General features: G+C 42.2%; 1 protein-coding gene across 4 annotated transcripts in view; it reads right to left on the bottom strand.

Moving 5' to 3' along the window:
* The window catches only part of PITPNC1 (phosphatidylinositol transfer protein cytoplasmic 1), a 121,301-nt gene that overhangs the window by 19,442 nt on the left and 75,164 nt on the right, over positions 1–26,695 (bottom strand). For all 4 annotated transcript variants that reach the window (XM_088662978.1, XM_088662981.1, XM_088662979.1 and 1 more), the window contains 3 exons: positions 18,840–18,911; positions 8,208–8,303; positions 2,356–2,511 (listed from right to left, as the gene is read on the bottom strand). In XM_088662978.1, coding sequence (XP_088519104.1) covers positions 2,356–2,511; positions 8,208–8,303; positions 18,840–18,911 — 324 coding nt within the window. The remainder of the gene's footprint in view (positions 1–2,355; positions 2,512–8,207; positions 8,304–18,839; positions 18,912–26,695) is intronic.

Genomic DNA, 26,695 nt, shown 5'->3' on the forward strand with positions numbered 1-26,695 from the left:
ACACAGGACTGCACGCGCGGGCCATTTTTGGACCTGGAAGAGGGCTGAATGGGGTGCGCTTATGCACGCTCTGCCAATGCGCATGATGTCCTGGAATGTGCCAATTTCTTTAGAGTTATTTCTGCTTTTATTTATTTACTAGCAGGTCAGAAACTTTCTAAGGAATACAGGATTAGTTCAAAGCTGACGGGAGCAAATTCCAAGGTCTTTTAAATTCACAGTCTTTTACAACTGTGAATTTATTATCTGGACACTTTGAGCATGTACTCGGATGCCAAGCGTCCAAAGAGGAAGCATGCATGCAATGAAAATGAGGAACATTTGCTTTCTAATATTACTCTTATAGATTCCACATCCCATGTTATAATCTGCAATGGTTCCTTTCCTACTTTGTTGTTCTTTGCCTGTTTTAGACCTTGAACTAAAGATAAACAAAAATGTGCAGAATTTTGAGTACACAAGTTACAAGCAGCCTCGCATGAGCAAGTATATACATAGTTCAAGGGTTTGTTTCTCTCAGACACAAAAAGAAGAATGTAGGGTAGTTACATTCTTGATGTGTAAGCTTCTTCAACAGGCTGGTTGATAGTTCTTGGGAAGAGTAAACAGGACTGATGCACAGTGGCACCAGAGACATGGAGAAATGTGGTCCTGGAAGCAAATGTAGGTACAAAGTAGGAAGCTGAAACCCAGGCCTTCCAAGGCAGGTTTCTCTGAAACACCGCCTGTTGCATGTGTTAGGCTGCCTTTGTAAATTAAACCATCACAATCCGGTGGAATATAAGGGAGAAAAGTGGTAGCCCATCTATCTGCCTCTTGCCTGTCCCTTGTAAGCTGAATGAGACACTATCGGCTGCATCCCTGCTGAGCATGCAGCTGTCAGTGGTGACTGTGCTGTGTTGGGGCGACCGCCTCAGATGTTGAATGAGCAGTTCCCAGCTGCATGCTCCACATCAGAGCACGTTGATGCCACTGGCAACTGGGCTGGACTGGGACTGACCTCCCACTCGCATGCACTCACTATGCCCATCTCAGCTGTAGAACTGCAGAGCATACAGCGTCTGGCGATGATTAGGCTTGGCAGGGACTTTCTGCCTGTCTGCACTCCCTGCACATGCAGCCTGAATTTTATTACATAGGAATCTAGATGATAGGAACTAGAGCTCCCGATCGCAGTGGATAAAAAGAAGCCTGAGAATTATTTACATTCATGCTTCAAAATATTAACATTCGGGGGGCAGGGGGCGGAATAGCAACTGCATTTGTATCCTGCTTTCCCCCAGGAACTCAGGGTGGGGTTATCCTAGTTCATGTTCACGACAGCAGATAATGGCTGGCCCAAGGCCACTTAGTAAATTTAACGGCTGAATAGGAATTTGCACTTGGATCTCCCTAACGTTCTGCTCATTTCACCTTGCTGGCTATATCCATCACAATGCTGTGTGATCGCAGCATCATGGTGACAACAACTGATAGTCCAACAAACTACAGGTTAACCACAAGCTGTCATAGAGATTTATTTATTTTTAACCCTCCATGTTTTGTTTCTCCAAAGGTCTGTATGTTTTCAATTTCCCCTTGTCTCATGCTTTCATAGCCTGGTGAACATGAGAGTATGGTGGCCAAACAAACCATGGTTAAGGGAGGATGCTGGGTCACATACCAAGCCAATGTTAAAACAAACCAAGATTAACAGGCCAACATAAAAACCATGACTTCAGATTATGGTCTATTGATAATAGCAAAAAACCCCACAAAACAACCCCATAGTTAACACTGACTTCTGGTTGTTGCTTTTTTTCTCCTTACCGTATTTCCTTTTGACTCCTGGCATTCTTTTCTTCTGGACATCATACACAGGTAGATTTATAAATGGATTGTTATGCGTAGACCTCATATTATGTGTAGTCATGTATATCATGATATAGCTACACATGTCTCACTGAGATAAATGGGATTGTAATGCGATTAAGAAGAGTGCAGATTTGCATGGAAATTGTCCTTATTGCGACAGAAGCGTTCTGTCTTTCTTTAGAATGAATTGACAAATTATTTCATGCCTTGTAATTGTTTGCACTGCTTTTTTTTTTAAAAAAAAAAGAGTTCTCCTTTGAAGGTGCTTGAGGATCTTGTAGCAACTAAATTGGTTTCAACTGATGACATGCAAACTATTTCAAAATCTGTGATGCTTTACACATTAAATCCCTGGCTAAATATATGGACAGAGTTCATAATTGGAAACACTGAAACCAGAGCTGTACATCAGCTTCCTAGCTTATACACACTGCTGTTTCTGTTCATATTCACGTACAGAACAGGATGGCAAGAGAGACTGGGACACCGTCTTTCACTCACCTTGTGAACGAACTGCTCCACTCGAGTCTGAAGTCCCCATACTTCAAATTTCACAGTCACTAGTTTGTAGGAACACATGATGGGCTCTTGAGTGTCTCTCCAGCCTTCTTTTAATAGGCCTCTCCCAGTCTTCTCTGATTTGAAGTGTTTAGGATCCTGCAAAATGGAAAGGAAATAACTCTAGGAGATAATGAATCCATGCTGGAAAAGTATGTGTGCTGGGATATTATAAAAGATTATTGATAAATGGGATAGAAGAGTAACACACTTCAAAAGAGCTTTGTCCTGCTAGTAACAACTAACCAGCTGCAGCTGCAGAATGTAAGCCAAGCTAATAGATCAGGAAATAAGTTGCACTAGTTTCCTGTGACCTGAGCTATACAAGATGTGCCCAGTACCACCTCTGTCACGTTTTGACCCCCTCTTATCATGTCCCAATATACAACTCAGCTGCTAACTGGTGCAAGACCACTTAATGTTTGTACATTTCTTTCCACAGAAGTGAAATTAAGTTCTTGAAGCTCTTTGCTGAATATGTGCCCTTAAGTACAGTGGTCCCTTGGTTCTCGAACTTAATCCATTCTGGGAGTCTGTTCGACTCCTGAAACCATTCGAAAGCCAAGGCGTGGCTTCCAATTGGCTGCAGGAGCTTCTTGCACTCAAGTGGAAGCAGTGTCGGATGTTCGGCTTCGAAAAATGTTCGCAAACACTTACTTCAAGGTTTGCGCCGTTCGGAAGCCAATTTGTTTGACAACAAAGCTGTTTGAGAACTAAGGTACCACTGTACAGCAGGCACCCCAACCACATTCACAACAGGTTTGACTCAATAAATAACACATTGGATTTGATTTTGGTTTGAGTAGTTTTTGGTTTTGCTCCCAATTCATACTTGGGCTGTGTATAGACACCCAACGAGTCCCATCAGCAGAAGCCCTGCACAATGACTTCCACTTACCCAATAGGGCTTCTCCCAGTCTCCTCCCCAAAAAATTGGCTCTAGGGGAAGTGAGAAGATCCCCCAGAACATGAGGGGAGAAGAAGGGGGACTCGTTCTACCTGGTAAGGTGAAATGCAGGAATCTCAACTAAAGCACCCATGATACATGGCCATCCAACCTCTGCTTAAAAACCTCCAATGAAGGAGAGTCCACCACCTTCCAAAGGAGTCCATTCCACTGTGCATCTGTGCAGGTAATGTGGTGCTTAAGTGTGAAGCCCATAATAATAATAATAATAATAATAATAATAATAATAATAATAATAATAATGTCCCACCCAGGGTGTGTGATTTATTGACTATGTATGAATATGTATTGCTGTTATGCCTCAGATTTCAGTTTCTGCAGAAAGCTTATGAGAGTTGAACAGTAAAAACAAACAAACCCACAGCTGCTCCATTGCACCCAACTGCCACAAAAGGAATAAGAAAGAAAATAGAAGTGGCATGGAAAGAGGAAGTTGGCAAACAGAAACCAGATCCACCCAGAGAGGGGGGAAAATGACATAAAACTTCTGCTTCCTACACTGCTGTGATTTCAATGCAACCTTTTCTGAATTACCTGCCAATAAAAATTAACTCCCAAAATGAGACTGAGGTTATGTTATTCTTCATATATCGAACATATACCAAAATCTACATGTTTAGTTCCCAGCACATAACGGTTTTTAGCTTTACTCACGATTCTTTGTGTAGGACCAATTTATTCTTAATAATTATTATTAAACTGGATGTGTTGGCATGGTTTTAAGAGGACGCTTTAGCCGTGCTGCTCTATGTGATGGTTTTATGGTTTTTATTCATCATATAGATGTTTTTACTGCTTTTTATTTTTAAAAACTTGCTTGTAAGGAGTTATACTAAATATAAATACTGTATTGGCCTGAATACAGTGGTATCTCTACTTATGAACACAATCTGATTTGGGGTGCCGTTTGCACCCAGAAAGTCCGTAAGTAGAGTGTTGCTACTGTGCGGGCGCGAAGTGCGCAAGTCGCTTCTGCGCGTGCGGCGAACCTGGAAGTAAACACTTCCAGGTTTGCCGCGTTTGTAACCTGAAAAGCCGCAACGTGAAGCAAACGTAACACGAGGTATGACTGTATAAGCCTTACTTTCCCCCCTAAATTCTGACCATGAAAAGTTAAGCGCAGCTTAAATTCACAACCTTACAAAAAATTGGCTTTTACGATATCGCTGCTGAAACAGACATACGGTAAAATGGAACGGGTGCGAGTGCCTGCAGAATTTTAAGGGAGCAGCTTATATTTGGGTATTGTCTTTTTCTCCCCCCCCCCCGAATTTTAAAGGTGCGGCTTATATTTGGGTACGGCTTATATTTGGGCCAATACGGTAACAACTACCACTGCTATTAATAGCAAGCTTCATATACTTTTTAAGGTCATGGCCATTACTGATAATCATTTCAAAATTAATTTGTTCACCTGAGTGACCAACAAATTCAAGTTAGCGCTCAAACTTGTTAAATTTGACAAGACTCAGAGACTGTGACTTTAGCACCACAGAGCTGTGAAGTATATTCATTTTCTAGATGTCAATAAAAACAAGAGCTCTTCACACAATTCCCCCATTCCCAGCAAAAACAAACTAGAGCTTAATCTGATGTTATTAAGAAATCTTATTAAGACCAACTTGGTTCTTAAACTGAAATGAGTTTGTATGGATTCTGAATTGAAGAGATATATAATCATACAATGAAGGAGAATTAGTTTAGGAGGAAATTTTTAGCTTTATTTCCTATAATAGTGTGACCCCAGTTTAGAAAATAGCATATATTTAAATTCATCTCTATTTACAACCTGAAATATAGGTTAAGCATAAGCACAAGTTGTCTATAGTAGATATAATGTCTGTTTTAAATATGGATTATACGCATTGGGCTCAGAGCAAAGTTAGAAATATGGTTTTAATGGGCATCAGCCTTTCATAAAGCAACCTCCTAAAATACAGACTACCAGGACTATTATAAGGGAATTGCAGATCTTTGCTTTTGATGTTGCAGGTACTTCTGCAATGATGGTAAAGGTAAAGGGACCCCTGACCGTTAGGTCCAGTTGCGGACAGCTCTGGGGTTGCGGTGCTCATCTCGCGTTATTGGCCGAGGGAGCCGGTGTACAGCTTCCAGGTCATGTGGCCAGCATGACTAAGCCACTTCTGGCGAACCAGAGCAGCGCACGGAAACACCGTTTACCTTCCCGCCAGAGCGGTACCTATTTATCTACTTGCACTTTGACGTGCTTTCAAACTGCTAGGTTGGCAGGAGCAGGGACCGAGCAACGGGAGCTCACCCAGTTGTGAGGATTTGAACCACCGACCTTCTGATCAGCAAGCTCTAGGCTCTGTGGTTTAACCCACAGTGCCACCTGGGTACCAGATAGTTAATTGCACTTCTATATTTTCCAAATAAGTGCTCATTGCATTCACAATTATGCCAATCCAAAACATTTTCTTCAGTGTTTTCAGAACATATCTTTTTGAAAATATGATTGAAAATTGGCACAATCTCTCCCGCCCCTTAAAAAAAAGACAATAATTACATTTGGCTTCCTATTTTTCTTTGGACCCAACAGAAAATCACCCATGGGCAACAGTACTTCTGCCTTGTTAACCCTCAATACTGAACATGCTATTTTTAAAGCATTTTGCACTTGGCGTTACAATGTACTGGAAACATGGAGCAATTTAAGCAAAATTTGCTAGCAAAATTAATCTGTCAAAATGAGGTTGCCTCATAAATTAGAGCTGACAGAAGCACAGAGGGGAGGAGAGGGACATTCTAAAGCAAGTTGATAAAAGAGGTCTTATTATGGTGCAAGTGGAACCATTATTTTCTGAACCAGACAGGTGCTGGCTGCATCCCTGTGACAGTTAAGCATGAGTGAGCTCCACTGCTCTGAACAGGCATCTGTGCTGGGGCGGAAAGAGCACAAAAACTTTTTTTAATTAAAAAGAAGATTCTCTTATTAAAAAGCGAATTTACATTTGCTCTGAAGACTAAAGCAAAGAAAACCGCAGGCATCTAAAAAGAACCTGCCTCTGTGAGTTCAAGCGGACTTAAGATTTTATTTTTCTTTAATAGCACAGCACCACATCGGCTGCCTCCAAATAGAAAACTGTTTTTAAACAGAAGAGAGTTTCAATAGTTTGGGCTGCATGACATATAGGTGGAGGGCAGATTAGTCAGCAGCTGCTCTTTGGATCCTGGTCACTGGCTTTGGGCTGCATCTTATGTTAGACCCATTAGAATGAATGAACCTGACTAACTTCTGTTCATTATTTTCAATACATCTGCTCTGAGTGGAACTTAGTTGGATACAACCCTTTACTTCCAGATCTGTACTGATTAACATTTTACTATTTGATTATCTTCAGTCTTACCTTAATAAATTTTAAAGATAATTTTTTTTGAAAAAAATTAATGTTTATATTAGATACCAGTACTCTTATTTAAAGCAGATCCTATCTCTGTGAGATATAATTGTATGACACAATAATTAGCAGCAATGAGACAGTATGTCTTGTCATGCATGTGCTGAGCATGCTTAGCTGATATCCTACCATCTAGATTGAATGACCCTCAGACCACGTAGTGGGCCGGAATATATTTTTTTGGGGGGGAAAGAATGAATTCCTATGCCTCACAAATAACCCAGAGATGCATTTTTTAAAAAAGCACACATTCTACTCATGTAAAAACACACTGATTCCCAGACCGTCCACGGGCCGGATTGAGAAGGCGATTGGGCCGCATCCGGCCCCCAGGCCTTAGGTTGCCTACCCTTGCTCTCAAATAAAAATGGAGAGAGCTTTTTTTCACCCCTTCCACTGTGGGAGACGCAACCTCCGGGGAAATGGGAGGGCTTTTGATTCTGTTTCAGAGCTTCAATATTCTAAAATTATGCCAATACTAGCTATCCAACTGTTAGTATTTTAGAGATTTCTCAAAACACTTCATAAAGGTGTATTATTGAAGACAGAATCAAGGCTAGGGGCTTTGGTCTTCATGTAGTTTATTATCTACTCCAACTGGGAATGATAATAATTGCCTTCCAGACTTTTTGCCAAAGATGGAGGATGAGGGCAGACTTTTGAGCACATCACCCATGTTTTTTCTGGTCTTCAGCATTATACCACTGTGTTAATGTATAGAAAGTCAACATAAAATGTTTAGATATAGCCTTTTGTCAACTCCATAATGATAATAGCAGTTAGGCATAAGATGTGTTGCTGCAGTGTAATAAATGTTATTGATGTTGGAAATTTTCATGTAGATAATTGAATAACTTTGCCCATGAGCTATGACAAATAGAGCCTATTTGCTGCCAAGATATATTGGATTTTGTATGCTGCAAAATCGTATCTTGTCACTCAATTTAATAGTGTATTATTAGAAATATGAAGGCATATTAATTATATGCAAATTCCCTGGAGTTGTCATTCCCATGCAACAAGAAAAGTATTGAGTAAAGTCAAAACAATATGTAGCTAAGTCATTCCAGCACATATTTACGTAAAGCATTTTAACTCAGCTCTTTAGCCAAAAAGGCCCTTGGAGCAGCTTAAGCTTAATATTTTAGACAACCCCTGCTTGCAGACTTATAAAAGTCATGACAAACGTAAGGAAAAAGGTGTGAGAAGGGAGGAGGAAAAGAAAGTGTAAAGCACTTAATCAGCACTTGGTGGGTGGAAAAATTCTTCTTATCACTTGGTAGGATCAGAAGAGATAACCAAGCTATACTTGGTTGAGACTATTTATCCCAGAGCAGTATGGATGTCTGAATGGGCTTTCTGCACAATGCAAATCTACACTGCTCAAGAGCATTAAGTCCTTTACCTACCTCTGATTCTTTGTAATAGCGCTCAGGAATTTCGTCGCAGGCAATATCAATAAAGCAGACTTCTCTCTCAAGATCTTTGGCTTCATTATCAAAAATCTGCAAGATGTAAAACAAACACGCTTCAATGTTCTGATGGGCATGTAGTCTAAACTTAATCATGAATGTTATGAACCGGCAACAGCTTGTCTTAAGGAACAAAGGCACTGGTTCCAAAAACAGCAGAGTATGTTCTTGGCATTATCTCAGTTACAGACTGGCACCATGTACAACTACAAGCAATAGTCTCAAAATATGGAACAAAACTCTGAGATATTTCATTTTACAACATCAGAAGGCTTTCCAGTTCTTCAGTTTTTATTGTAATGATGACAGAAATGAGCAATGTGTTACAAAAAAAAAAACTTTTCCAGTTCTTCTAGCAATTGATAGTTTGGAAACATCATACGAGCAGTATGGCCTAACTGCTCGGAGAACAACAGCTGTTTCCCATTGGTGACAGCCCTCTGCCTGCAGTAGCTCCCTGTGTCTCCTTTGGTATCTTGCTCCTAACATCTTGGTTGTTGCAAAATTACATAGCAATTCCTATTTTTAAAGCATACTGTTCTTTGCTCAGCACTTTATTAATAAGTTATTAAGAAGTTCTAGGAGTGGTCCTCCTAGATGTTTTGGCCTACAACTCCCATGATCCCTAGCTAAGAGGGCCAGTGGTCAGGGATGATGGGAATTGTAGTCCAAAACATCTGGAGGGCCGAAGTTTGGGGATGCCTGTTCTAGGGGCAGTGCTGCTGGGTTTGGCTTCCTTTGGAGGAGGGAAAACAGGAGACCTAACTTGTCTTTGTAATATGGCTCATCTGTGAATTTGCTGTATTTATAAATTCATGTGTAGAGTCTCATTTAAAGGATTCCTACAAGGCAAGCAGACTCACTATTTCACATAACAACCACCACCACCACAACTTATTATTTATACCCCGCCCATCTGGCTGGGTTTCCCTAACCACTCTGGGCAGCTTCCAGCAGAACATTAAAATACAATGATTCATCAAATATTAAAAGCTTCCCTAAACAGGGCTGCCTTCAGATATCATAATAATAATAATAATAATAATAATAATAATAATAATAATAATAATAATATAATAAGATCATCAGAGAGATGTCCTGTGCCACCTCTTGCTTAGTTACTCCATCTGTAATGCTGGTTGTGGTTTGTTTCCATAAACGGTAAGTCAAGAACAAACATTAATTACCACTTGTCGTTTGTTTGGAGGAAACAAACCATGAGCCTGGCTTTGGATGACGTATCCAACCAGACTCTGGTTTGCATTTTCTGTGGTGCAGCAGGAGCAGGGGAGGAGCATCCCAAAAACTTTTGGGGCAGCATGCACCAGCACACTGCTCATTCACATTAAACCATAGTTGGTTTTAAAATAATGATTTTGTGTGATATGTGAACCAGGCCACACACACACTCCCCTTAGCACAGGGTGGTGACAGCGTCTCCCTCAAACTATTTGATTCAAAAAGTCACACAGATGTTATACTACAGGGATGTTCAACAGATTGATCACGATCTACTGGTCAATTGTGGGGTGTCCATGGTAGATCGCAGTCTATTGCAAGATCCTCTCCCCTCCAAAAAAGCTCAACAACTTTGGCTTCCTAAAAAAGGCTCAACAACTTTTTGTCAATCCAATGGCTAGATCACTGCCAGTTTTTTTTAAGTTACAGGTAGGCAGCCGTGTTGGTCTGCCGTAGTCGAAACAAAATAAAAAAATTCTTTCCAGTAGCACCTTAGAGACCAACTAAGTTTTGTCATTGGTATGAGTTTTCGTGTGCATGCACACTTCTTCAGATACACTGAAGAATTCACTGAAGAATTCACTGTTTCAGTGTATCTGAAGAAGTGTGCATGCACACGAAAGCTCATACCAATGACAAACTTAGTCTCTAAGGTGCTACTGGAAATAAGTTTTTTTTTTAAGTGGGAGTAGATCACAGTCTCTTGTAAGTTGGACATCCCTGTTAAGCTAGAAGAGTAACATGCACTTTGCACAGGCCTGCTCTCCCTGTTGCACATAACAATAGCCAGGCTGCAAAGCACTGAGATATGAACCAACGTTTTGATTTACAGATTGATGTTTCAGCCACTATGTTGCCCCTACTCTCCTATCCATTGTTAAATTAAGAGGTTATTTCCCACCTCCCCCAACCTCTTTCAACTGGAACTTAAAATCAGAATGACTCATTATTTGAGTGCCTGAACCTTAATTCATCCATACTTCTTTCTTGCACTGTATCACAGATGGAAGTTTAATCCCTCTAGATTTCTCATTAGTAGAAAAATAAGGAGCCATTAGTGTACAAGATTTATTTCTTTTTAGGGCTAATTCTCCTGGTGCTTCCTCTAGCCAAATACCCTAGAATTCTCTTGAAGCCTGCAGGGGAGATAATTTGATTGGTTTTGCAATCAGGCTGTGGATATTTAAGTTTTTGGTTTTTTTAAGTGATTAAAGCCGATGGAAAGAAACATAAGGCTCTCAATCTGCGTCTCTGGCAAGGAGCAGGAAGCAAATGGCAAGAACATTTTGTGTTCCTAACAATGCAGGGATTGTAGAAAGGCCTAATAAATATTATGATATCAAGAAGAAATTAGGGAGGTTGCAGGTTTTTGGAAGCAATGTATTATGACCAAACCAAGGATTGTCATGTCAGACCAAAATTCTCATTGAAAGTTTAAACTATGGTTTAAATTAAGAGTGGGATTCTCCTGCTTTCGGGTTAAACAGGGCACACCAGGCCTCTGCATCTGGCCTGAGAGACCATTTTTCCGAAACCATGCCCATTTTCCCCACCCCAGTATCATCTGATGTCAGCTGTGGTTCAGTTAGAGACACAGCTCCACAAAATCCTGTTTTGATAAGAACCTATGGGGTTTTCATTTAAAGTGGAATCTTAATTATTTTATCTGCTTAATGGCTTAATTCTACAATGAGCCCAAACTTGTCTATCATAAACACAAGTGCCTGCTTCAGACAGTGCTACCGTATTTAAGATGATAGGATCACTGAATTTTGCTTCCATAGGTCACTGCTGACAAGGACAACTAGTACCAGTTCTAAACAGCCAGCCAATTGCAAATACCTCTAGCAAAATCCAGTAAACAAAACAGCAGTGCTTCTAAAAGAAGATATATTTTTTAATAGCTCTGATAACATAATGCAAGATGAGTGCTCTTTTACACTTTGTGCCATATTAGCTTGACAGATGGATTCAAAGTACTTTACTGATCGATAGGTGCAGTACTAAAAGCAAATGTATTTTGAAGGCTATAATGGAAGAACTCTCCCTCAGAGGCAGAATCCTGCGAAGGCTGCTATACTGCTTCTTCAAATGGAATACCCTAAAAGTACTCTACTGTATATTTGTCAACAGAAACTGGGAAACATCCTTTCAATGGGTGGATTCACATGTCACACCAACACCAGCAATGCAAAATCTGTGTTGAATTAAAATATTCACCCAAACTAACGGTGGCCCAGTTTGCATGTATTGCTAAGCCAAACCATGGCAGTGTAGCTGCACCAGGCACTGCAGCCGTGACTTTTGCTTTAGAACCTGCATGTTTACTCGCTTGTGCAAAGGGTTTACATCATGGGTAGGCAAACTAAGGCCTGGGGGCCGGATCCGGCCCAATCGCCCTCTAAATCCAGCCTGCGGACGGTCCGGGAATCAGTGTGTTTTTACATGAGTAGAATGTGTCCTTTTATTTAAAATGCATCTCTGGGTTATTTGTGGGGCATAGGAATTCGTTCATTCCCCCCCCAAAAAAAATGTAGTCCGGCCCCCAACAAGGTCTGAGGGACAGTGGACCAGCCCCCTGCTGAAAAGGTTTTCTGACCCCTGCTACATAGTGTTATGTGCAAACCAGATCACACTATACACAATTTTGTCTGAACTTGGACAGCATGCTAGGCTGCAGAACAGAAGCAAAAGCTTCCAAGCCCCTTCTCATGCTACACTGCAAGAGGAAGGAGGAGGAAGAAGGATCACAGTGGCTCATTCTAATGCCAAATTTTAGCTTAGCGTTACATCACTTGCATGAATTTTAAACACTATTAGTAGATATACTATCGTGCTGGATGCAAAGGAGTGTTGGGAGGCCCCAGCAGGGGGACCCCATAGGGAAGAAGGCTCAGATCCAGGGGATGACAAGAGTGGTCAGAGGGAGCAGACTGGGAGGAGGCGTCAGAAGATGAAGGGGTAACAGGGTTTAGTGAGTGGGAAGAAATTGCGACAGAGAGCAGTCCAGAACCAGAGGCAGAAGCGGAGGTTGGGGGGGGGGGGTCAAGGGGCAGAGATGAGGCAGGCTGCTGAAGAAGCCATGGAGTCTCTCCTTCCTGCTGTGACCGGCTCCTCTCCCCTCTGATCTCCCAGAACCTGCAGAGGTGGGAAGAGGGTGGAGCAAAGGCAGATGAGGTGAAGAAATATCACGTTGCTTGGGAAGAACCCAGGGAGGAGGAGGCTTGGGGAGCTTTGGGAAGGTAGGAAACTTCAGTCCTCACTGGGGCAAGACCTGCTGGGAAGAGTTGCTGTGCTCACTAGGCCTGAGCTGTTTTGTTTGAATAAAGAGTTAACTTCGCTGATAACTTGTGTTATTCCTGCCTTCCCAAATCCCGCCTTGACGTATACTGATATTTATCCACTTTTTTTCCACTTACATCAGTGGGAATCACAATCCAGGCTTGTAGCACTCAAAAGTAGGCAATTGGAAGCATGATAAAATAGCAAAGCTCATAACAATGCATCTTAACCACAGGCGTTGTCACAGGCGTTGTTGTTCAGCACTGAATTATCAACATAGTGCAACAACATACCAAACAGTGGGGGGAAGTGGGGGGAAACAAAAACCCAGCAATTAATAGCAATGTGAAAAACTTTTGCCTTTGACAAGGTGGGATTTACAAGTGATTCAGGCATACGCATGAGTTACATAACAAATAAATAAATGACATAACAAATGTGTTTGTTTTTTTAAAAAAGTATGCACTAAACTACAAAGTAACCTTTTAGCTAGCTAACCCAGGCATCTCACTACTAATTTTGTTGTTCCCGCAAGGGGACAATGACAATAAAGATTATTTTATCTATTTTAACTTATCTTATCTTAATACAGTGCTTAAAGATCAACACTAAAGGCAACTATAAACTGTGCATCGAACTAGAGTCTTTAGAAGAAAAAAATGTTGTTTAAAAGTCTATATTTTTCAAAGAAATATTATTTTGGTTTCTAAGGACACTTATTTAGGAGCTAGTCTAACTGAACTCAGCAGGCCTCCTTTCCAAGTAAATGTACACAGGAGAGGTTGCAAGTCCAAGCACTGGTCTCTTCGCAGTTGCTGGTTAACTGGCTGTGATCTTCTCTGAAAACTGCACCTAACTCTACTATCCAGAATGCAGCCATGGAAATTCACAAGGGCCTTGCTACTGGGCAACCAACCATGCTTAGCAGAAGAACATCAGGCAGGCAGTAATGTTTACATGAGCTTTAAAACTAAGGTTCCCAGAGGCTAGTCTATTCTTTTTTGAAGCAGGTTACTGTATACTCTGTACTGTACATTTGTATACTGGGGGCATTTTAATAAGAGCAATGCATGCAGTGCTAATGCTTTTCCCTCTCCTTTGCAAGAAACAAGAACTAGAGAAATATTATGGCAAGAGGCCAGTAAGCTCCAACTTGTGATTCCAATCTTTGCGAACTGGCATTAACCTGAACTGTTGTTAGCTTGTATTCAGCAATATAGAAGCAGCTGACAATCCCTTGTGTCAGCATTTCCACTGCAAAGCTTCAGCTTTCCAACGTTTCTAACTTGGCCAACTAAATGCAAATTTTGCTGTAAAAAACAACAACCTAATTTCGTAAATGCCTGTTTCTAGAAAAGATTCAAGGCGTACAAAAAGTGAAAACGAAACAATATAAAACAACAACTTAATGTCATAACTACCTCACCCTGGCAGACAAAACAGCAGGGATAAATCAGCTTAAAAAGACATAAAAACAGTTATCACATCCCTGGGAAAATGCCTGAAAAACATGCTGATTTATGCAAATATAGCTCCCCCCCCCCCGGTTCAGGAATTTGGGTTATTTTGTGGGAACAAGTTATTTCATATGCGTGAATGCAATGCCTTCTGATAGGAGTCTAACCAACCATTATAATTTGTGTAATCACACTAAATTAGCCATTAATACTTTATGGATGTAGAACCCCACTGCACCTGTTTTCTGCAGCAATGAATTTACTTAGCTTGCTTATGAATACACCTCATTGCATATCATTACCCTCAAAATCAAATATACATTTTGCTTCCCTCTAATTACAACATGGTCTATTCATTGAATTTACTTATATTGTATGAAGCTCCAATAGAAATAGTTTTCTGTTATGATGCTATGGGGCTTCATTTAAAGTGGAATCTCAGTTATTCTATCTGCTTAATGGCTGTTTTTACAAGGAGCCCAGACTTGTCTATCATAAAGACTGGTGCATGCTTCAGACAGTGCTGCTTAAAATGATACAATACCTGAATTTCCTAAACTAAGAACAGCCTAAATTCCCTGCTTGCCTTGCTGAATTTTTGGCAAAAGCAAATAAGTGGGTAACCATCATTCTGCAATCTGTGCCGAAACAAAACAGACTCTAGTCTCTAATACTATATGTATCGATATAAAAATACTTTCAACATGGGCAGGCATAACTAGAGATGTCTTCTACATTTTTGTTCACTTACTTTCCCAATAATAAAGATACTCAATTTAGTTTGCACAGTAAAGGGTAAAGGTAAAGGTACCCCTGACCGTTAGTTCCAGTCGTGGATGACTCTGGGGTTGCACACTCAACTCGCTCTATAGGCCAAGGGAGCCGGCGTTTGTATGCAGACAGCTTCCAGGTCATGTGGCCAGCATGACTAAGCCGCTTCTGGCGAACCAGAGCAGAGCACGGAAACACCGTTTATCTTCCCGCCGGAGCGGTACCAATTTATTCACTTGCACTTTGACGTGCTTTCGAACTGCTAGGTTGGCAGGAGCAGGGACCGAACAACGGGAGCTAACCCCGTTGCGGGGATTCAAACCACTGACCTTCTGATCGGCAAGCCCTAGGCTCTGTGATTTAGACCACAGTGCCACCCGCATCCCTATGTAAGATGGCTATTAGTTGTGGTCAGTAATTATGAAGGGAAGCCCAGATGCCAAGTTAGCTCTGTGATGGGGATGGATGTCAGGGGACCCTGGGAGGGGAGCGAGTCCACACAGGGACAGGAACCTGGGGGAACGGCCGAGCAAGAGGAGGGCTGGCAGGAGAGCGAACCGCAAGGGCTCCGAGCGAGGCAGAGAGGCTTAGGGATGCTACCGACGCGCGCACAGGAGAGGAGGTGTCCGAAGGTACTACAGCAGGGGAGGTTTTGGAAGTCGGGGCAATGAGGAGGCTGTTGAGCAGTTCGGGGGAGGGGTCTGGTCCCGCTCCCTCCCCTGAGGTCTGCAGACGGGGAAAGCGTCAGGAGCAAAGGAGGGAACGAGGCGGGCCGAAGTTGTTCTGCTGGCGTAGATCGAGACGCGCGCCAGTTCCAGATTCTGACTCGGAATAGGTGGTCATGTCTTTCTGAACTCTGAACTGTACATAAGTATATAGCAATAAAGCTTGAAAACCCATCATCGAGCCTTGGTGGTCCTTGGTCGTGGGAAGCCGCACACTAGCCCTGACAATAACATATTGTATCAGGGTACCCAACATGATGACCTCCAGATGTCAATGGACTTTTCTCATCAGCACTAGCCAGCATGGCCAGTGGTCAGAGATTATGTGAGTTGTTGCCGCGATGCATCACTGGAAAACAGCTTTAAAATGTACTGTAAATGACTAGTATGCTAGTGCTCCAAACAGTGCTGGCTGAGTTCATGTAGCAAAGCTGGCTAAAAGACTCGTTAAAGAGGTTTTAAAAGGAAAATTAGTTATAGTGTATTTCCTTTGTTAATGAGAACAATAATTCTTTGGAAAGAAACTGTGGGATGACTCTGGTATGTTTTCCTTGGAACTGTACCTAAACCCTTTCTCCTCATTGCAAAGGATTATACATTTCTCTGCTGTTATGCTTGACAAATGCTTCCCTAATCTGGCTGCATTTATACTCAGAAACTGTGAGTGAGTATAATCTGAAATTAGAAGGATTTTTCCATTTCTGTTTGCTTTGGTATCAATAAAAGTTTTGAGGTTTTGAACAACAGCCAAGATGGGTAGCCTTCGGCCCTCCAGATGTTGGACCATAATTCCCATAAATTATGCTGCCTAGGGCTGATGGGAGCTGGAGTCTGGCAACATCTGGAATGACCACAGGTAACTCATTCCTGAAAAAGGGTATGCTGATACAGTAATATCATATTCATACAATACAAGTTCATAAGTGAAAAAGGATTTCTTTATTTTGGGTGAATCCCACAATTTAGTGCAGCTTAATATGCAAAGACAAAATCCATCTGCTATAATACAGCTGGCTTTAGTATGCTTCGGCTGTTAATTTGTCAAATGCCATTGTCGTTATTCATCTGTACCAAGAATATGTACACTAGAAAATTGCTTCTCGGTTTCCATTTGATTAATGGTCAGTTCTGAAACACTCATTTTAAAAATCTCTCCTATGATGAGGCCAAAGAGTACATTAACATATATTATTTTCATTATCCGTAGAGGTTTTATATGTAGCTCCTAATGGATCATCATTCTGAGTTATGTATCTAAATTCTGTGTGTAGAAGAAAATAATCTGCCATTTTAAAGAGGGAAACGGCTTTCGCTAATTGCTTCTAAAAAGAATGGCTTTTAAGAATATTGTTTAGCTTTACTGATGACAAAGCTAAACCTCTCTTAACAAAATGGTTTTCATGGCAGCACCTACTCATGTAGTAATCTAATTCACCAATTATCTGATATTCATAGAAGCAGCGAAGATTATTGCCGTACTTTATTGGCTATTATGGCGTGGACAAAGGGCAAGGATGCTCTTTGCCCAGAGATGGAAAGACAACAAGATACTGTATTTTTCCGTCTATAAGATGCCCCCATGTATAAGATGCCCCTTATTTTTGGGGACTCAGATTTAAGAAAATGGGGGGAGATGTATCCATGTATAAGACACCCCCTAATTTTTGACATTATTTTTTAGGGGGGAAACCCTAGTCTTATACACGGGAAAATATGGTACTTACTAGGTTGGACTGGCAGATGAAATTATTGGACTTTGCAGAAATGGCAAGATTAACTGGAAAAATCAGAAATCAGGAGGATCAAAACTTCAACAAGGAATGGGATAAATAAATAATGCACTTGAAAGACCACTGTAAACACTTGAACTCTTTGGCAGGCTTTAAATAACTCTTGCATCGACACATAGACTTTGGATACAATGGAGGATGATAAACTGGACAGATTTATAATATGCAGTTTAAAAAAGTTAGTTAAAGAATCCACGGAGGGGAGGAGGGAAGTCTCGAGATTAGGAAGAATCTTGGGTAAAGTTTAATATTTGTGATAATACTGTTTGTGTGAATGGATCTGTACAAATCAATAAAAATTATTTCAGAGAGAGAGAGAGAGCGCACTTACATCGGATGTCCACGAAAGCCAATGCCACAATAAGTGTGCAAAGTGCCACAATAAATATGTTAGTCTTCAAGATGCCATTAGACTCATTTTTGTCACAATACACCAACACAGCTACTCCCAAAGCTGCTTTGTACTGGTCCATTTAGCTCAGTTGATCCATTGAGCTACATATAAAACCTTCGGCTCCAGAGGGCTCACACACCCCAAAGCCTCCAGACTTATCGAGTCTGAAGTAGAATTTGACAAATAACTTGTCTGAAGAGCACAAATAACCACCAGACTCTGAAGGTCATGCCTCTGAGAGTTTGAGAGGGGATCCACACCATCTATAGCTTGTCCTCTGCAGGGCACTCAGCAAAAAGGCACACTCTGAGACTATTCAACAGTGCTAATCCTTGAAGATTCAAGGCAGAGCAGTGTTCCTTTATATTGGATTCTTTATATTGAATATAAATTTCAATACAATCCATTTATCTACACTATATTTCAGTTGAGTGCCGTAGAAAAGCATTTATCATCTTGCTTAACTATGATAGGTCAATTCATCAACAGTGGCTGCTGGTTGCATTCTAATTGATTAACTCTCCTTAAGAGGATCCCTTCCCTTTTAAGATCCTGTCACTTCCCTGGACACTCAAGGTTTCCACAAGTCCGAAGGCTAGCAGTCAAATTACATCTCAGTAACAGGTACGAGTTTCCTTAGAAAATGCACATCAGTAGCCCAATAATGGCACTGTGTTCCGTGACCAATGAATGCTCTCTGTTCACATCACCTTCCACCAAACTAAGAAGAAGTAGGGAGTGGAAGGAAAGGAGCTGAGAATCTCTACATACAAAACAGAAAGTCTGCTTTTTTGGAGTCAAGTTAGATACAGAAAAGCTCTGAAGATCGTAAGGGAGAACCTTGCTGAGCGTGCTAATGAAAGCCTTTACAGATAGTACATGTTGGATCTTTAAGAAGAGGTATCACTTACGTTATCATTGCTTCCTTTGTTGTCCTCATATTTTGTCTCTATGTGAATGGAAAATTTAGGTAAAAATGAACACTGCAAAGAAAAGAAAATCAGAATCAGAACTGTAGCCATTTATAACTCACCAGTTCATATGTACATTATAACCTAGCAGTTTTATTTTGCGAATGCCAGGAATGAATTCACTAGTTTCCATCTTGTGCATCAAGAGCTGTTCAGAATCCTTTGAAAAAAAAATGCTTTAAAAAGAAGGCAGGAAGAAAGAGAAAAATCAAAACAGTTCGTGACACTAAATACTGTCACTCATTCTGGAGTGTCAATTTTACATTTTTTTACAATGCTGAAAACATTTTTTTTTAGTCCATAGGTGGCAACATCAAATTTCTACATGGACTTTTCATCCCTGAAAATTATGTCACAGCAGACATAAGTATCCCCAACCTTTGTGGAGCAAGTGCACATGAAAGCATCAAGGAGTCATTTCACAGGAGGGAGCTGTTTATTCAGTACTAGTGTTGTTCAGCCCGTTTAGAAAACGGGCGCTAGAGGATATGTGAGAGCGTGCGCGCGCGGCTGCTGGTTGGGAGGTTGGGGGAAGAGTGAGAGCGGAGGGAATCGGCGCTTTCCGCGCAGGCGCGCACGCTGCTCCGTAACCCATCTCACTGAATCCTTACTTGAAATCTCGGAGCAGGACACGGGAGCGTGCGCGCATCCCGAGGAGCGCATGGTGTTGGGCGGCTGGGCTAGCTGAGTGGGTGGGTGGGGGCACCGTCCCTTGACGGAGGCAGTTCCGCCGACGAAATGGTAGGCAGAGGGGTGGGGGGACTTGCTGCTAGTCGCCGGTGGGCGGGGAGCGTAGGAGGGGGGGAAAGCAGCCTTCTCCTCCTCACGCTTTAGCGCAACTGCAGTGAGGTGCTTGTCGGCCGGGAGCAGCGGTTGGCAGAGGGGTGGGGGGATGGGGAGAGCGCGCACATCCAATCCCTGTGTCCCTGGTTGTCTCTGCTGTCCAATCCCTGTGTCCCTGGGGGACATGCGCAGTGACCCAGGGACACACGGGACAGCTTGGACGCAGGGACAACTTGGACATTATTATATAGGATTCATCCTGATTTGCAGGATGAATTATGCAGCCATTAGACTATGCCTGGTCTTTATTGAGCTTTTGCTCCAATTTATTTATGATACAGTTATATGACAATGTTTCGTTGAGCTAGGGTGTAAGAGCACTTTCAGTTTGCAAAACTAATGTCGCAAAGTCAAACCATTGGAGAGTTACAGCACCTGCAGTGGCTGTAGAGATCGTACAGGAGAGACATGTTTTATTGGAGCTCAGGCAGATGAAGGCATCCAGTTTTGCTGTTGCAGATGCACCATGGCATTTTTTCTTTCTGTACTCCTCCCAGCAGGTATATCTCATCTGGTCACTGCTGTAGATACACAACCTGACTATCTCCAGTCACCAAGGTCATTTGCAAGGGATTCTCACACAGCTGGGTTAATGTTGTCAGCTTTCATGTCATGTTTCCAGATATCTTTATAACGCATAGTTGGTCTGCCAACAGGCCTGGTGCCTAAAGCTGTAAAGCACATCCTTGGGGTTCCTGCCATCTTCCATTCTGTGTACATGACCAAGCCAGCATAGATGTCACTGAGACAGAAGTGGGAATGTGGACTTGGAAGAGCACATTTGTGTTTCAGATTCTGCCTGGCCACGTGATGCCCCAAATCTTCCTGACACAGCACATATGGAAGGTACTAGGCACCCCTCCTGGTAGGTGATAAGTTGCCCACGACTCACTTCCATAGAGCAGCGTGCTCAACACGCAAGCCTGATAGACTTTCATCTTGGTATTGGTTGTTAGCATCACATTCTCCCATACCCTTTTGGAGAGGTGAGCCATTGCTGTGGCTGCCTTACCAATACTCTTGTCTGGCTCAGCTTCAGTGGTTATGTCAAGCGTGTGGATGCTGATGACCATGTGGAGTATTGGCAACATCCTAACCCAAGATGTTGGTCTTTGTCAGGCTGATGGTGAGGCCGAACCCCATGCAGAACTTGGGCAAAACTTGGGAGTGTGCTGTCAAGGCTGCATCATCTGCAAACAAGATCTCATGGATAAGACCCTGCCACTTTTGTTTTGACATGGGGATGTGTCCATTGCTCCTTGAATGAAAGTACACACTGTCTTCAGTCACAGTGCACAAAACTGGGTTAGAAAAGCAAATGGTCTGACTTGGTATACAGCATAATGCAGCCTCCAACATTCTGGAGAGCCTTAACAACAACATTATTTATAACCTTGTGTGGTCTTTCTTCTTCTAAGGCCTCAAAAGAAGATTAAGATCTTCAGAATTCTAAAGAGTGCAAAAGATGTATACCATTCATGGCATCTGCTGCCTGGAATAAGAGAAATGAGAGAAGAAGAAAAGATTTGCCTAACCACTAGGTTGCAGCTGTCTTTAGTGCACAGACTGAGGTCCTCACCATTTTGAAAAATAAAGCTAGCAATTCTTGCTAAAACCAATAACTAGCAATGGAAAAAAATGGAACTCTGTCAGATTAAGCCACATTTTAGGATCATGAATCAGTCTGAAAATACTTAAGCCTCTGACCTCAGCTGAAGGTCTCAGGGCACATCTATTCATAATGCCACACCCTTAAAAGCCTTTCTAACACCTCACATTCTCCCTTTTTAATCACCAATGGTCACCCTCCTTTCCCCACCATCTTTACTGACTGAGCCTCATCAGCTTTCAACAGCACTGGTCTGAACCTAGATTGCACTACAAGTCACAGAATATGTTTTGAGATTCATCACATGCCCTCAATAATTGACATTGTGCTTCAGCAGAGCCAGAGAACTGTTTATGCATCATGCAGAGAAGTCCATTCATTACAGACAAAGTACATTTTTTTCCCTTTTAAGTGAAAGCATATTCATTTATGAGAGAATTAAAATCAGATGCAAGATACAAATGCAGGAATTTATGTTTGCAAATGTATTGCATTTTAATATATTCTTTCTCTCTTCCCACCCCACTCAAGCATATGTTCCAGCAGAAATCTGGTAATTTATGTTTACACATGGCACAAACAGGAATACACAGGGTGAATTTTCTAATTTCCCATTTCAGCATCTCTAGGGGTTGTCAGGTGTTTCTTTAAAAGGAAGAAAATAATCTGAAACCATAAAATCTTAATGGATTGTAAAGGTTTGCAATATTATGTAGGAAACATCTAGCTTTTCAGTTGGTCATAAGGCTCCAGTCTACTAAATCATTGAGAAAACTGGATGCAAAAGCAACTGAACACTCAATTCCTTAAAGGCAATTTTTGTTTTGAACTTGCTCCTGCTTCTGAGCTTACTATAATTTCAGCCTCTTGTAACTCAGAATCAACAATCTGTTTCATATGTGGGTGTGCAGAGATTCTTGTGCACAGTTGTGTGCAGTACCTGGCTTTTGCACGTGTGGATCTGTGATTTGGAGAACGCAGTATGAATAACAGAGAATTAATGGAGGTTCAGGAAGCTTACAGCCCACGACAAACAACAGTATGGATGAATCTGAAAATGGAAAGAACCCTTCTGTTCATGGAAGGCTACTTAGGATTCGAGCCACTTAATTTTTGTCCTTTTTAAAATTTGCTTCTTGAGTTTAAAAAAATGTATGGCACATGTTCCCGAAAGTTACAGGTCTGATGTTAAATCTCCAAGTGCCGTGAGAGCAAATATACTTCGACTCTAGTGGCACAAGAATGCAAAGGTATACTACACCTGGACAGCAAATGTCAGTGCCCTGCTTCTGTCAGGGGACTGGGCAAAGGAGGAATGGTGGAGACTGCCTCCCCAGCCTAACCCTACCAGGGAGGAGGAAAAGGAAGACGGTATAGATTTACAACAGGGATTTGAGGGAGGTCGCAGCTCAGAGGCAGATGAGGGGGAAAGTTGGGAAATCATGGTAGAGCCAAATTGGTAGAGCCAGCTGGTAGAGCCAGCTGACATGATGTCATTAGAAAGCATTCCAGACCCTCCATCTCCCAAAATCCTGCGAGTCTTGAAAGTAGGAGAGCAAAGAATTCAAAGACAGAGGGCATGTAGCAGTACCCGTAGAAGTGACGAATGAGAAGGGGGAGAGAAGAAAGGTGGAGATTCACTTGGGACAACACCATTATCCAAGAGGTTGGGTTTTATAGCCTCTCTCTGTAAATACTGAATAAATAAGAAAGGATGGTAAGAAATCTTCTCTTGTTTTTATACTTTCCTGGGAAACAGCCACTGATAGCATCCTGACATTCCCACCCTGCCCATCACATAGTTGCCTATCCACACAAAGCTGGTAGAGAAGACCTTTCAGCAATGCATCAGAGAGAATAGGCATTCAGGCAGCAATCTCTGACATGAGGACAGAGGTGTCACAAGAAGTCAAGTGTCCATATAATCATCTGTGCAACAAAGGAGTGTATTACTGCAGAAGAGAACTGGTTTAATTGCCAAAAGATAGCAGTATTCCCTGAGTGGAAGGAGAGGAGAAAACAGCATATTGAAAAGGCAGAGCCACAGTTGTATTTTTCGATTCACCACAGACACCTTCTATTTAAAAAAAAAGAAGTCTATTTTTAGTGTGATGATTGATTAGTGTTGTCATAGCAATGAGAAGCAACTGCAAGAACACAGTATAATATAAGTAAGCCAAGACAAGTGCCAAAGAATTAAGGGAACAGAATACAAAACACATGGCATTTTTCAGCCAGCCTATGGGTTGCTGCTATAATAGCAATCTTTCCACTGAAATTGCATGTGAAGTGGATGAAGGGATTACAATGTCCTGAAATAAAAATATTGGAGATTAAACCAGATAATGCCGTTTCTCTGCTTTTTTCATCTAACTAGAACCTGTGGTTCACAACCAAAGAAAACAATCTTCCAATGGGAACCTTTTGCAGAAACTTCAAACAGAAAATTCTCTCCTTTGTCATTAGAAACATTAATTCTGAATCACTGGAAACTATTTCAGGCCTGTTCAAAGCTGAATCCAGCTCTTTTCCAGAGCAGGAAAGGCACATTTATATAAAAATAGAGTGGTTAGGATTGATTTCGTACTAGCTGCTTTCTCCATAATTGACATAATTAATTGACTCATTTTTTTAATGGAAAATCTAGATCGAGTTGCATTCCAGGGTTTTTTATGTAGTTCTGTGCTTTTTTCTCAGCTGATTTGTGGCAGGGATCTTGGTCTTAAAAATCTGTGGCAGCAAATAACTTGTCCAGTGTGGACTGACAGAGTACTACTGAAGTTTTTCAGGAACACTGGGCAGAATTCAACATACTGTAATGTCGCATATGTGTGCGTGAAAAAAGGTCTCCTCACACAACGGAATTTTCCCTCCCTCTCCTCCCCATGTTTCCTCTAAACCTTTTCCCTCCAACCCTCCAGAGCTAGAGCCACAAAGGGGGAAGAGGCCAGAGGAAAGTCACATTTTGTGAGCGGATCTCGCACACACAATTTAGTTGAAAACACACTATGTCCCTTTAATTAGTAGCTTTCTGGGTTTTTTAAAAAGTGGCTTCTGGCCCTGCAATTAGTCACTTCTTGTTCACTTGTGTGGCACCAGTCCTTTATTCCATGAACTACTGGGACCATGTTTATATTTATTAGGAGGAGGAGGCATGGCAGGAAATTCAAGCCAGGTTACAAACACCACATGGCTAGAGGAGCCATTCTTGGTTACTGCTAAAGGAGAAGGAAATCATTAGGCTGCCTGTCTCTGTTCCAGGTTGTTCCTCCCCCCAACCTCCCCAATTGCTTCCCTGTTGTCTTGTGCCTCTCATATCTGTCTTCTTGTTGGCTCCCTGGGCTATCTTACCCTGCGGTCCTCTTCAACTATAGGATTTGGTGGTATCAGCTTTGGTGAGCTGCCTGAGCTACCCAAATTTCATTCTGGCCCAAGCATTTTGCTCATATCAGTTTGTAGTCCCTATAACCCTCAAGGACTGCCTCTCCCCACATGAAATGACCCAGACCCTGCAATCATAATCTGAGGCCCTTCAGTGTGTATCTCTTCCATGAGAGGTCCGGAGGGCGGCAACATGAGAATGAGCCTTACGTGCCGTGACTCCCCACTTGTGGAATGCTCTCCCTAGGAAGGCTCGCCTGGCGCCTTCGTTGCTTATCTTTAGGCGCCAGGCAAAAACATTCCTCTTCTCCTGGGCCTATGGTTAATTGTAAAATCTCTATGGCCTTTTGTTTTTGTTTGTTACTATGCTATGTATTTTATTGTATTGTGATCCTTGAATGAAGGGCTGTTTGGAAAATAAATAAATAATAGTCATTAGAACCAGGGGCATAGGAAGATAGGGGCGGTGGGGGCGGATCGCCCTGAGTGACGTGATCCCAGGGGCACAATCACCGCTGCCTGCCCCGCCCCCAAAGGTGTGCCCCGCCCCAAAACGCGACGGGCCCTGCCCCAAAACGTGTGCCATGTCACTGCGCCCGGCGCGCCCCACCCACAAAACGTGCGCCCCGCCCCCAGAACGTGCGTCACGTCACTGGGGGCAGCGCGCCTGCTCTCCGCCCCCCGGTGGTGGAGCATGAAGCTCCGCCGCTGATTAGAACCTAGTATTGCCAGTGGTGATGGATAATTTGATCTCAAATATGGTAAAATATTCAAGGCTTAATGGCTGACCTTAAGAGTTGTGTCATCCAAAATAACTGTTCAACACGATATGCATTTTTATTAAGTTAAATACATTTTAAAAATCTGCCTAGCATCCTGCCAACTCACATACTTCTGGAATGTACTTCAAGTACTTTTGTTGACAACAGCACCAAAACACCTTTAGCTCAATGTCAGACAGAGCTGAGTCCTTGAAACCATTGACAGGAGAAGGAGGCTGCATCTGGAGCCGGTTGCTGCCGCTGCCATTCCTGCGTCGTTTGCCGTGACTGCCTGCAAGCATGCTGTCAGGGCCTCATAGTTATCGATTTAGAAAATTTCTACCCTCATCTTTCGGCCTCCAAAATGGCACCCAAAGCAGCCTCCGGACTAAACACAGCAATAATGAAATACGTCTGGGTGCGTGGGAAGCAAAGGTATCAATTCAATCGCTAAAACAGCAGCACGAAAAGCACATAAAGCAAGTGGGTCAGTTAAAAAATACATCACCATTGAAGGAGGCTAAAGGCGCAGGAGAAAAGAAGAAATCTTTACTGCCTTCCTTAATGAGAAGAAGGGCCGACTAAGGTTATCTCAGGAGAGAGCTTCTCCTTAGAAGTGCAGCTACGGCACATACACACCTCCAAAGGTGGCAGGACGTAAAGTAGAGGCCAGGTGTTGAAAGAGGCAGACAAACAGGATCATGAGAGAGGAAATGGTTCTTTGGACAACTTGGTGCCAAGCCATTTAGGGTTTTATAAGTGTCCTGAAACAAATAGGAGGGCTGGTGCAATTGAAAAAGTTCTGGTGTGATATGTTCTGAGAACTGAAAACGAGAAGCTAATCTGGCTAGTCTATTTTGCACCAAGTGGAGTTCCAAACCCTCTCCAAAGGCTTATTTATCACCTTTATATCCCAACTTTTTCTCTTAGGAGTACATGATCATGGATGCTTTAGTTGAGATTTCTGCTTTGCAGGGGGTGGGACTAGATGACCCTTGGGTTCCTTCCCACTCTTCAGATTCTATGGTTCACCCTACAATGACCCTGTGGGGTAGGTTAAGAGGCTGTGACTGGCCCAAGGTCACCCAGTGAGCTTCATGACTGAGTGGGGGATTTGAACCCTGATCTCCCGGGTCCTAGTCGCACACTCTAACCACCACACCACCTGGAGTACTTCTGCTGTGGGGCAGCTATTTAAATTA

The sequence above is a fragment of the Zootoca vivipara genome, chromosome 2, assembly GCF_965207765.1.
Source record: "Zootoca vivipara chromosome 2, rZooViv2.hap1.1, whole genome shotgun sequence".
Lineage (NCBI taxonomy): Eukaryota > Metazoa > Chordata > Lepidosauria > Squamata > Lacertidae > Zootoca > Zootoca vivipara.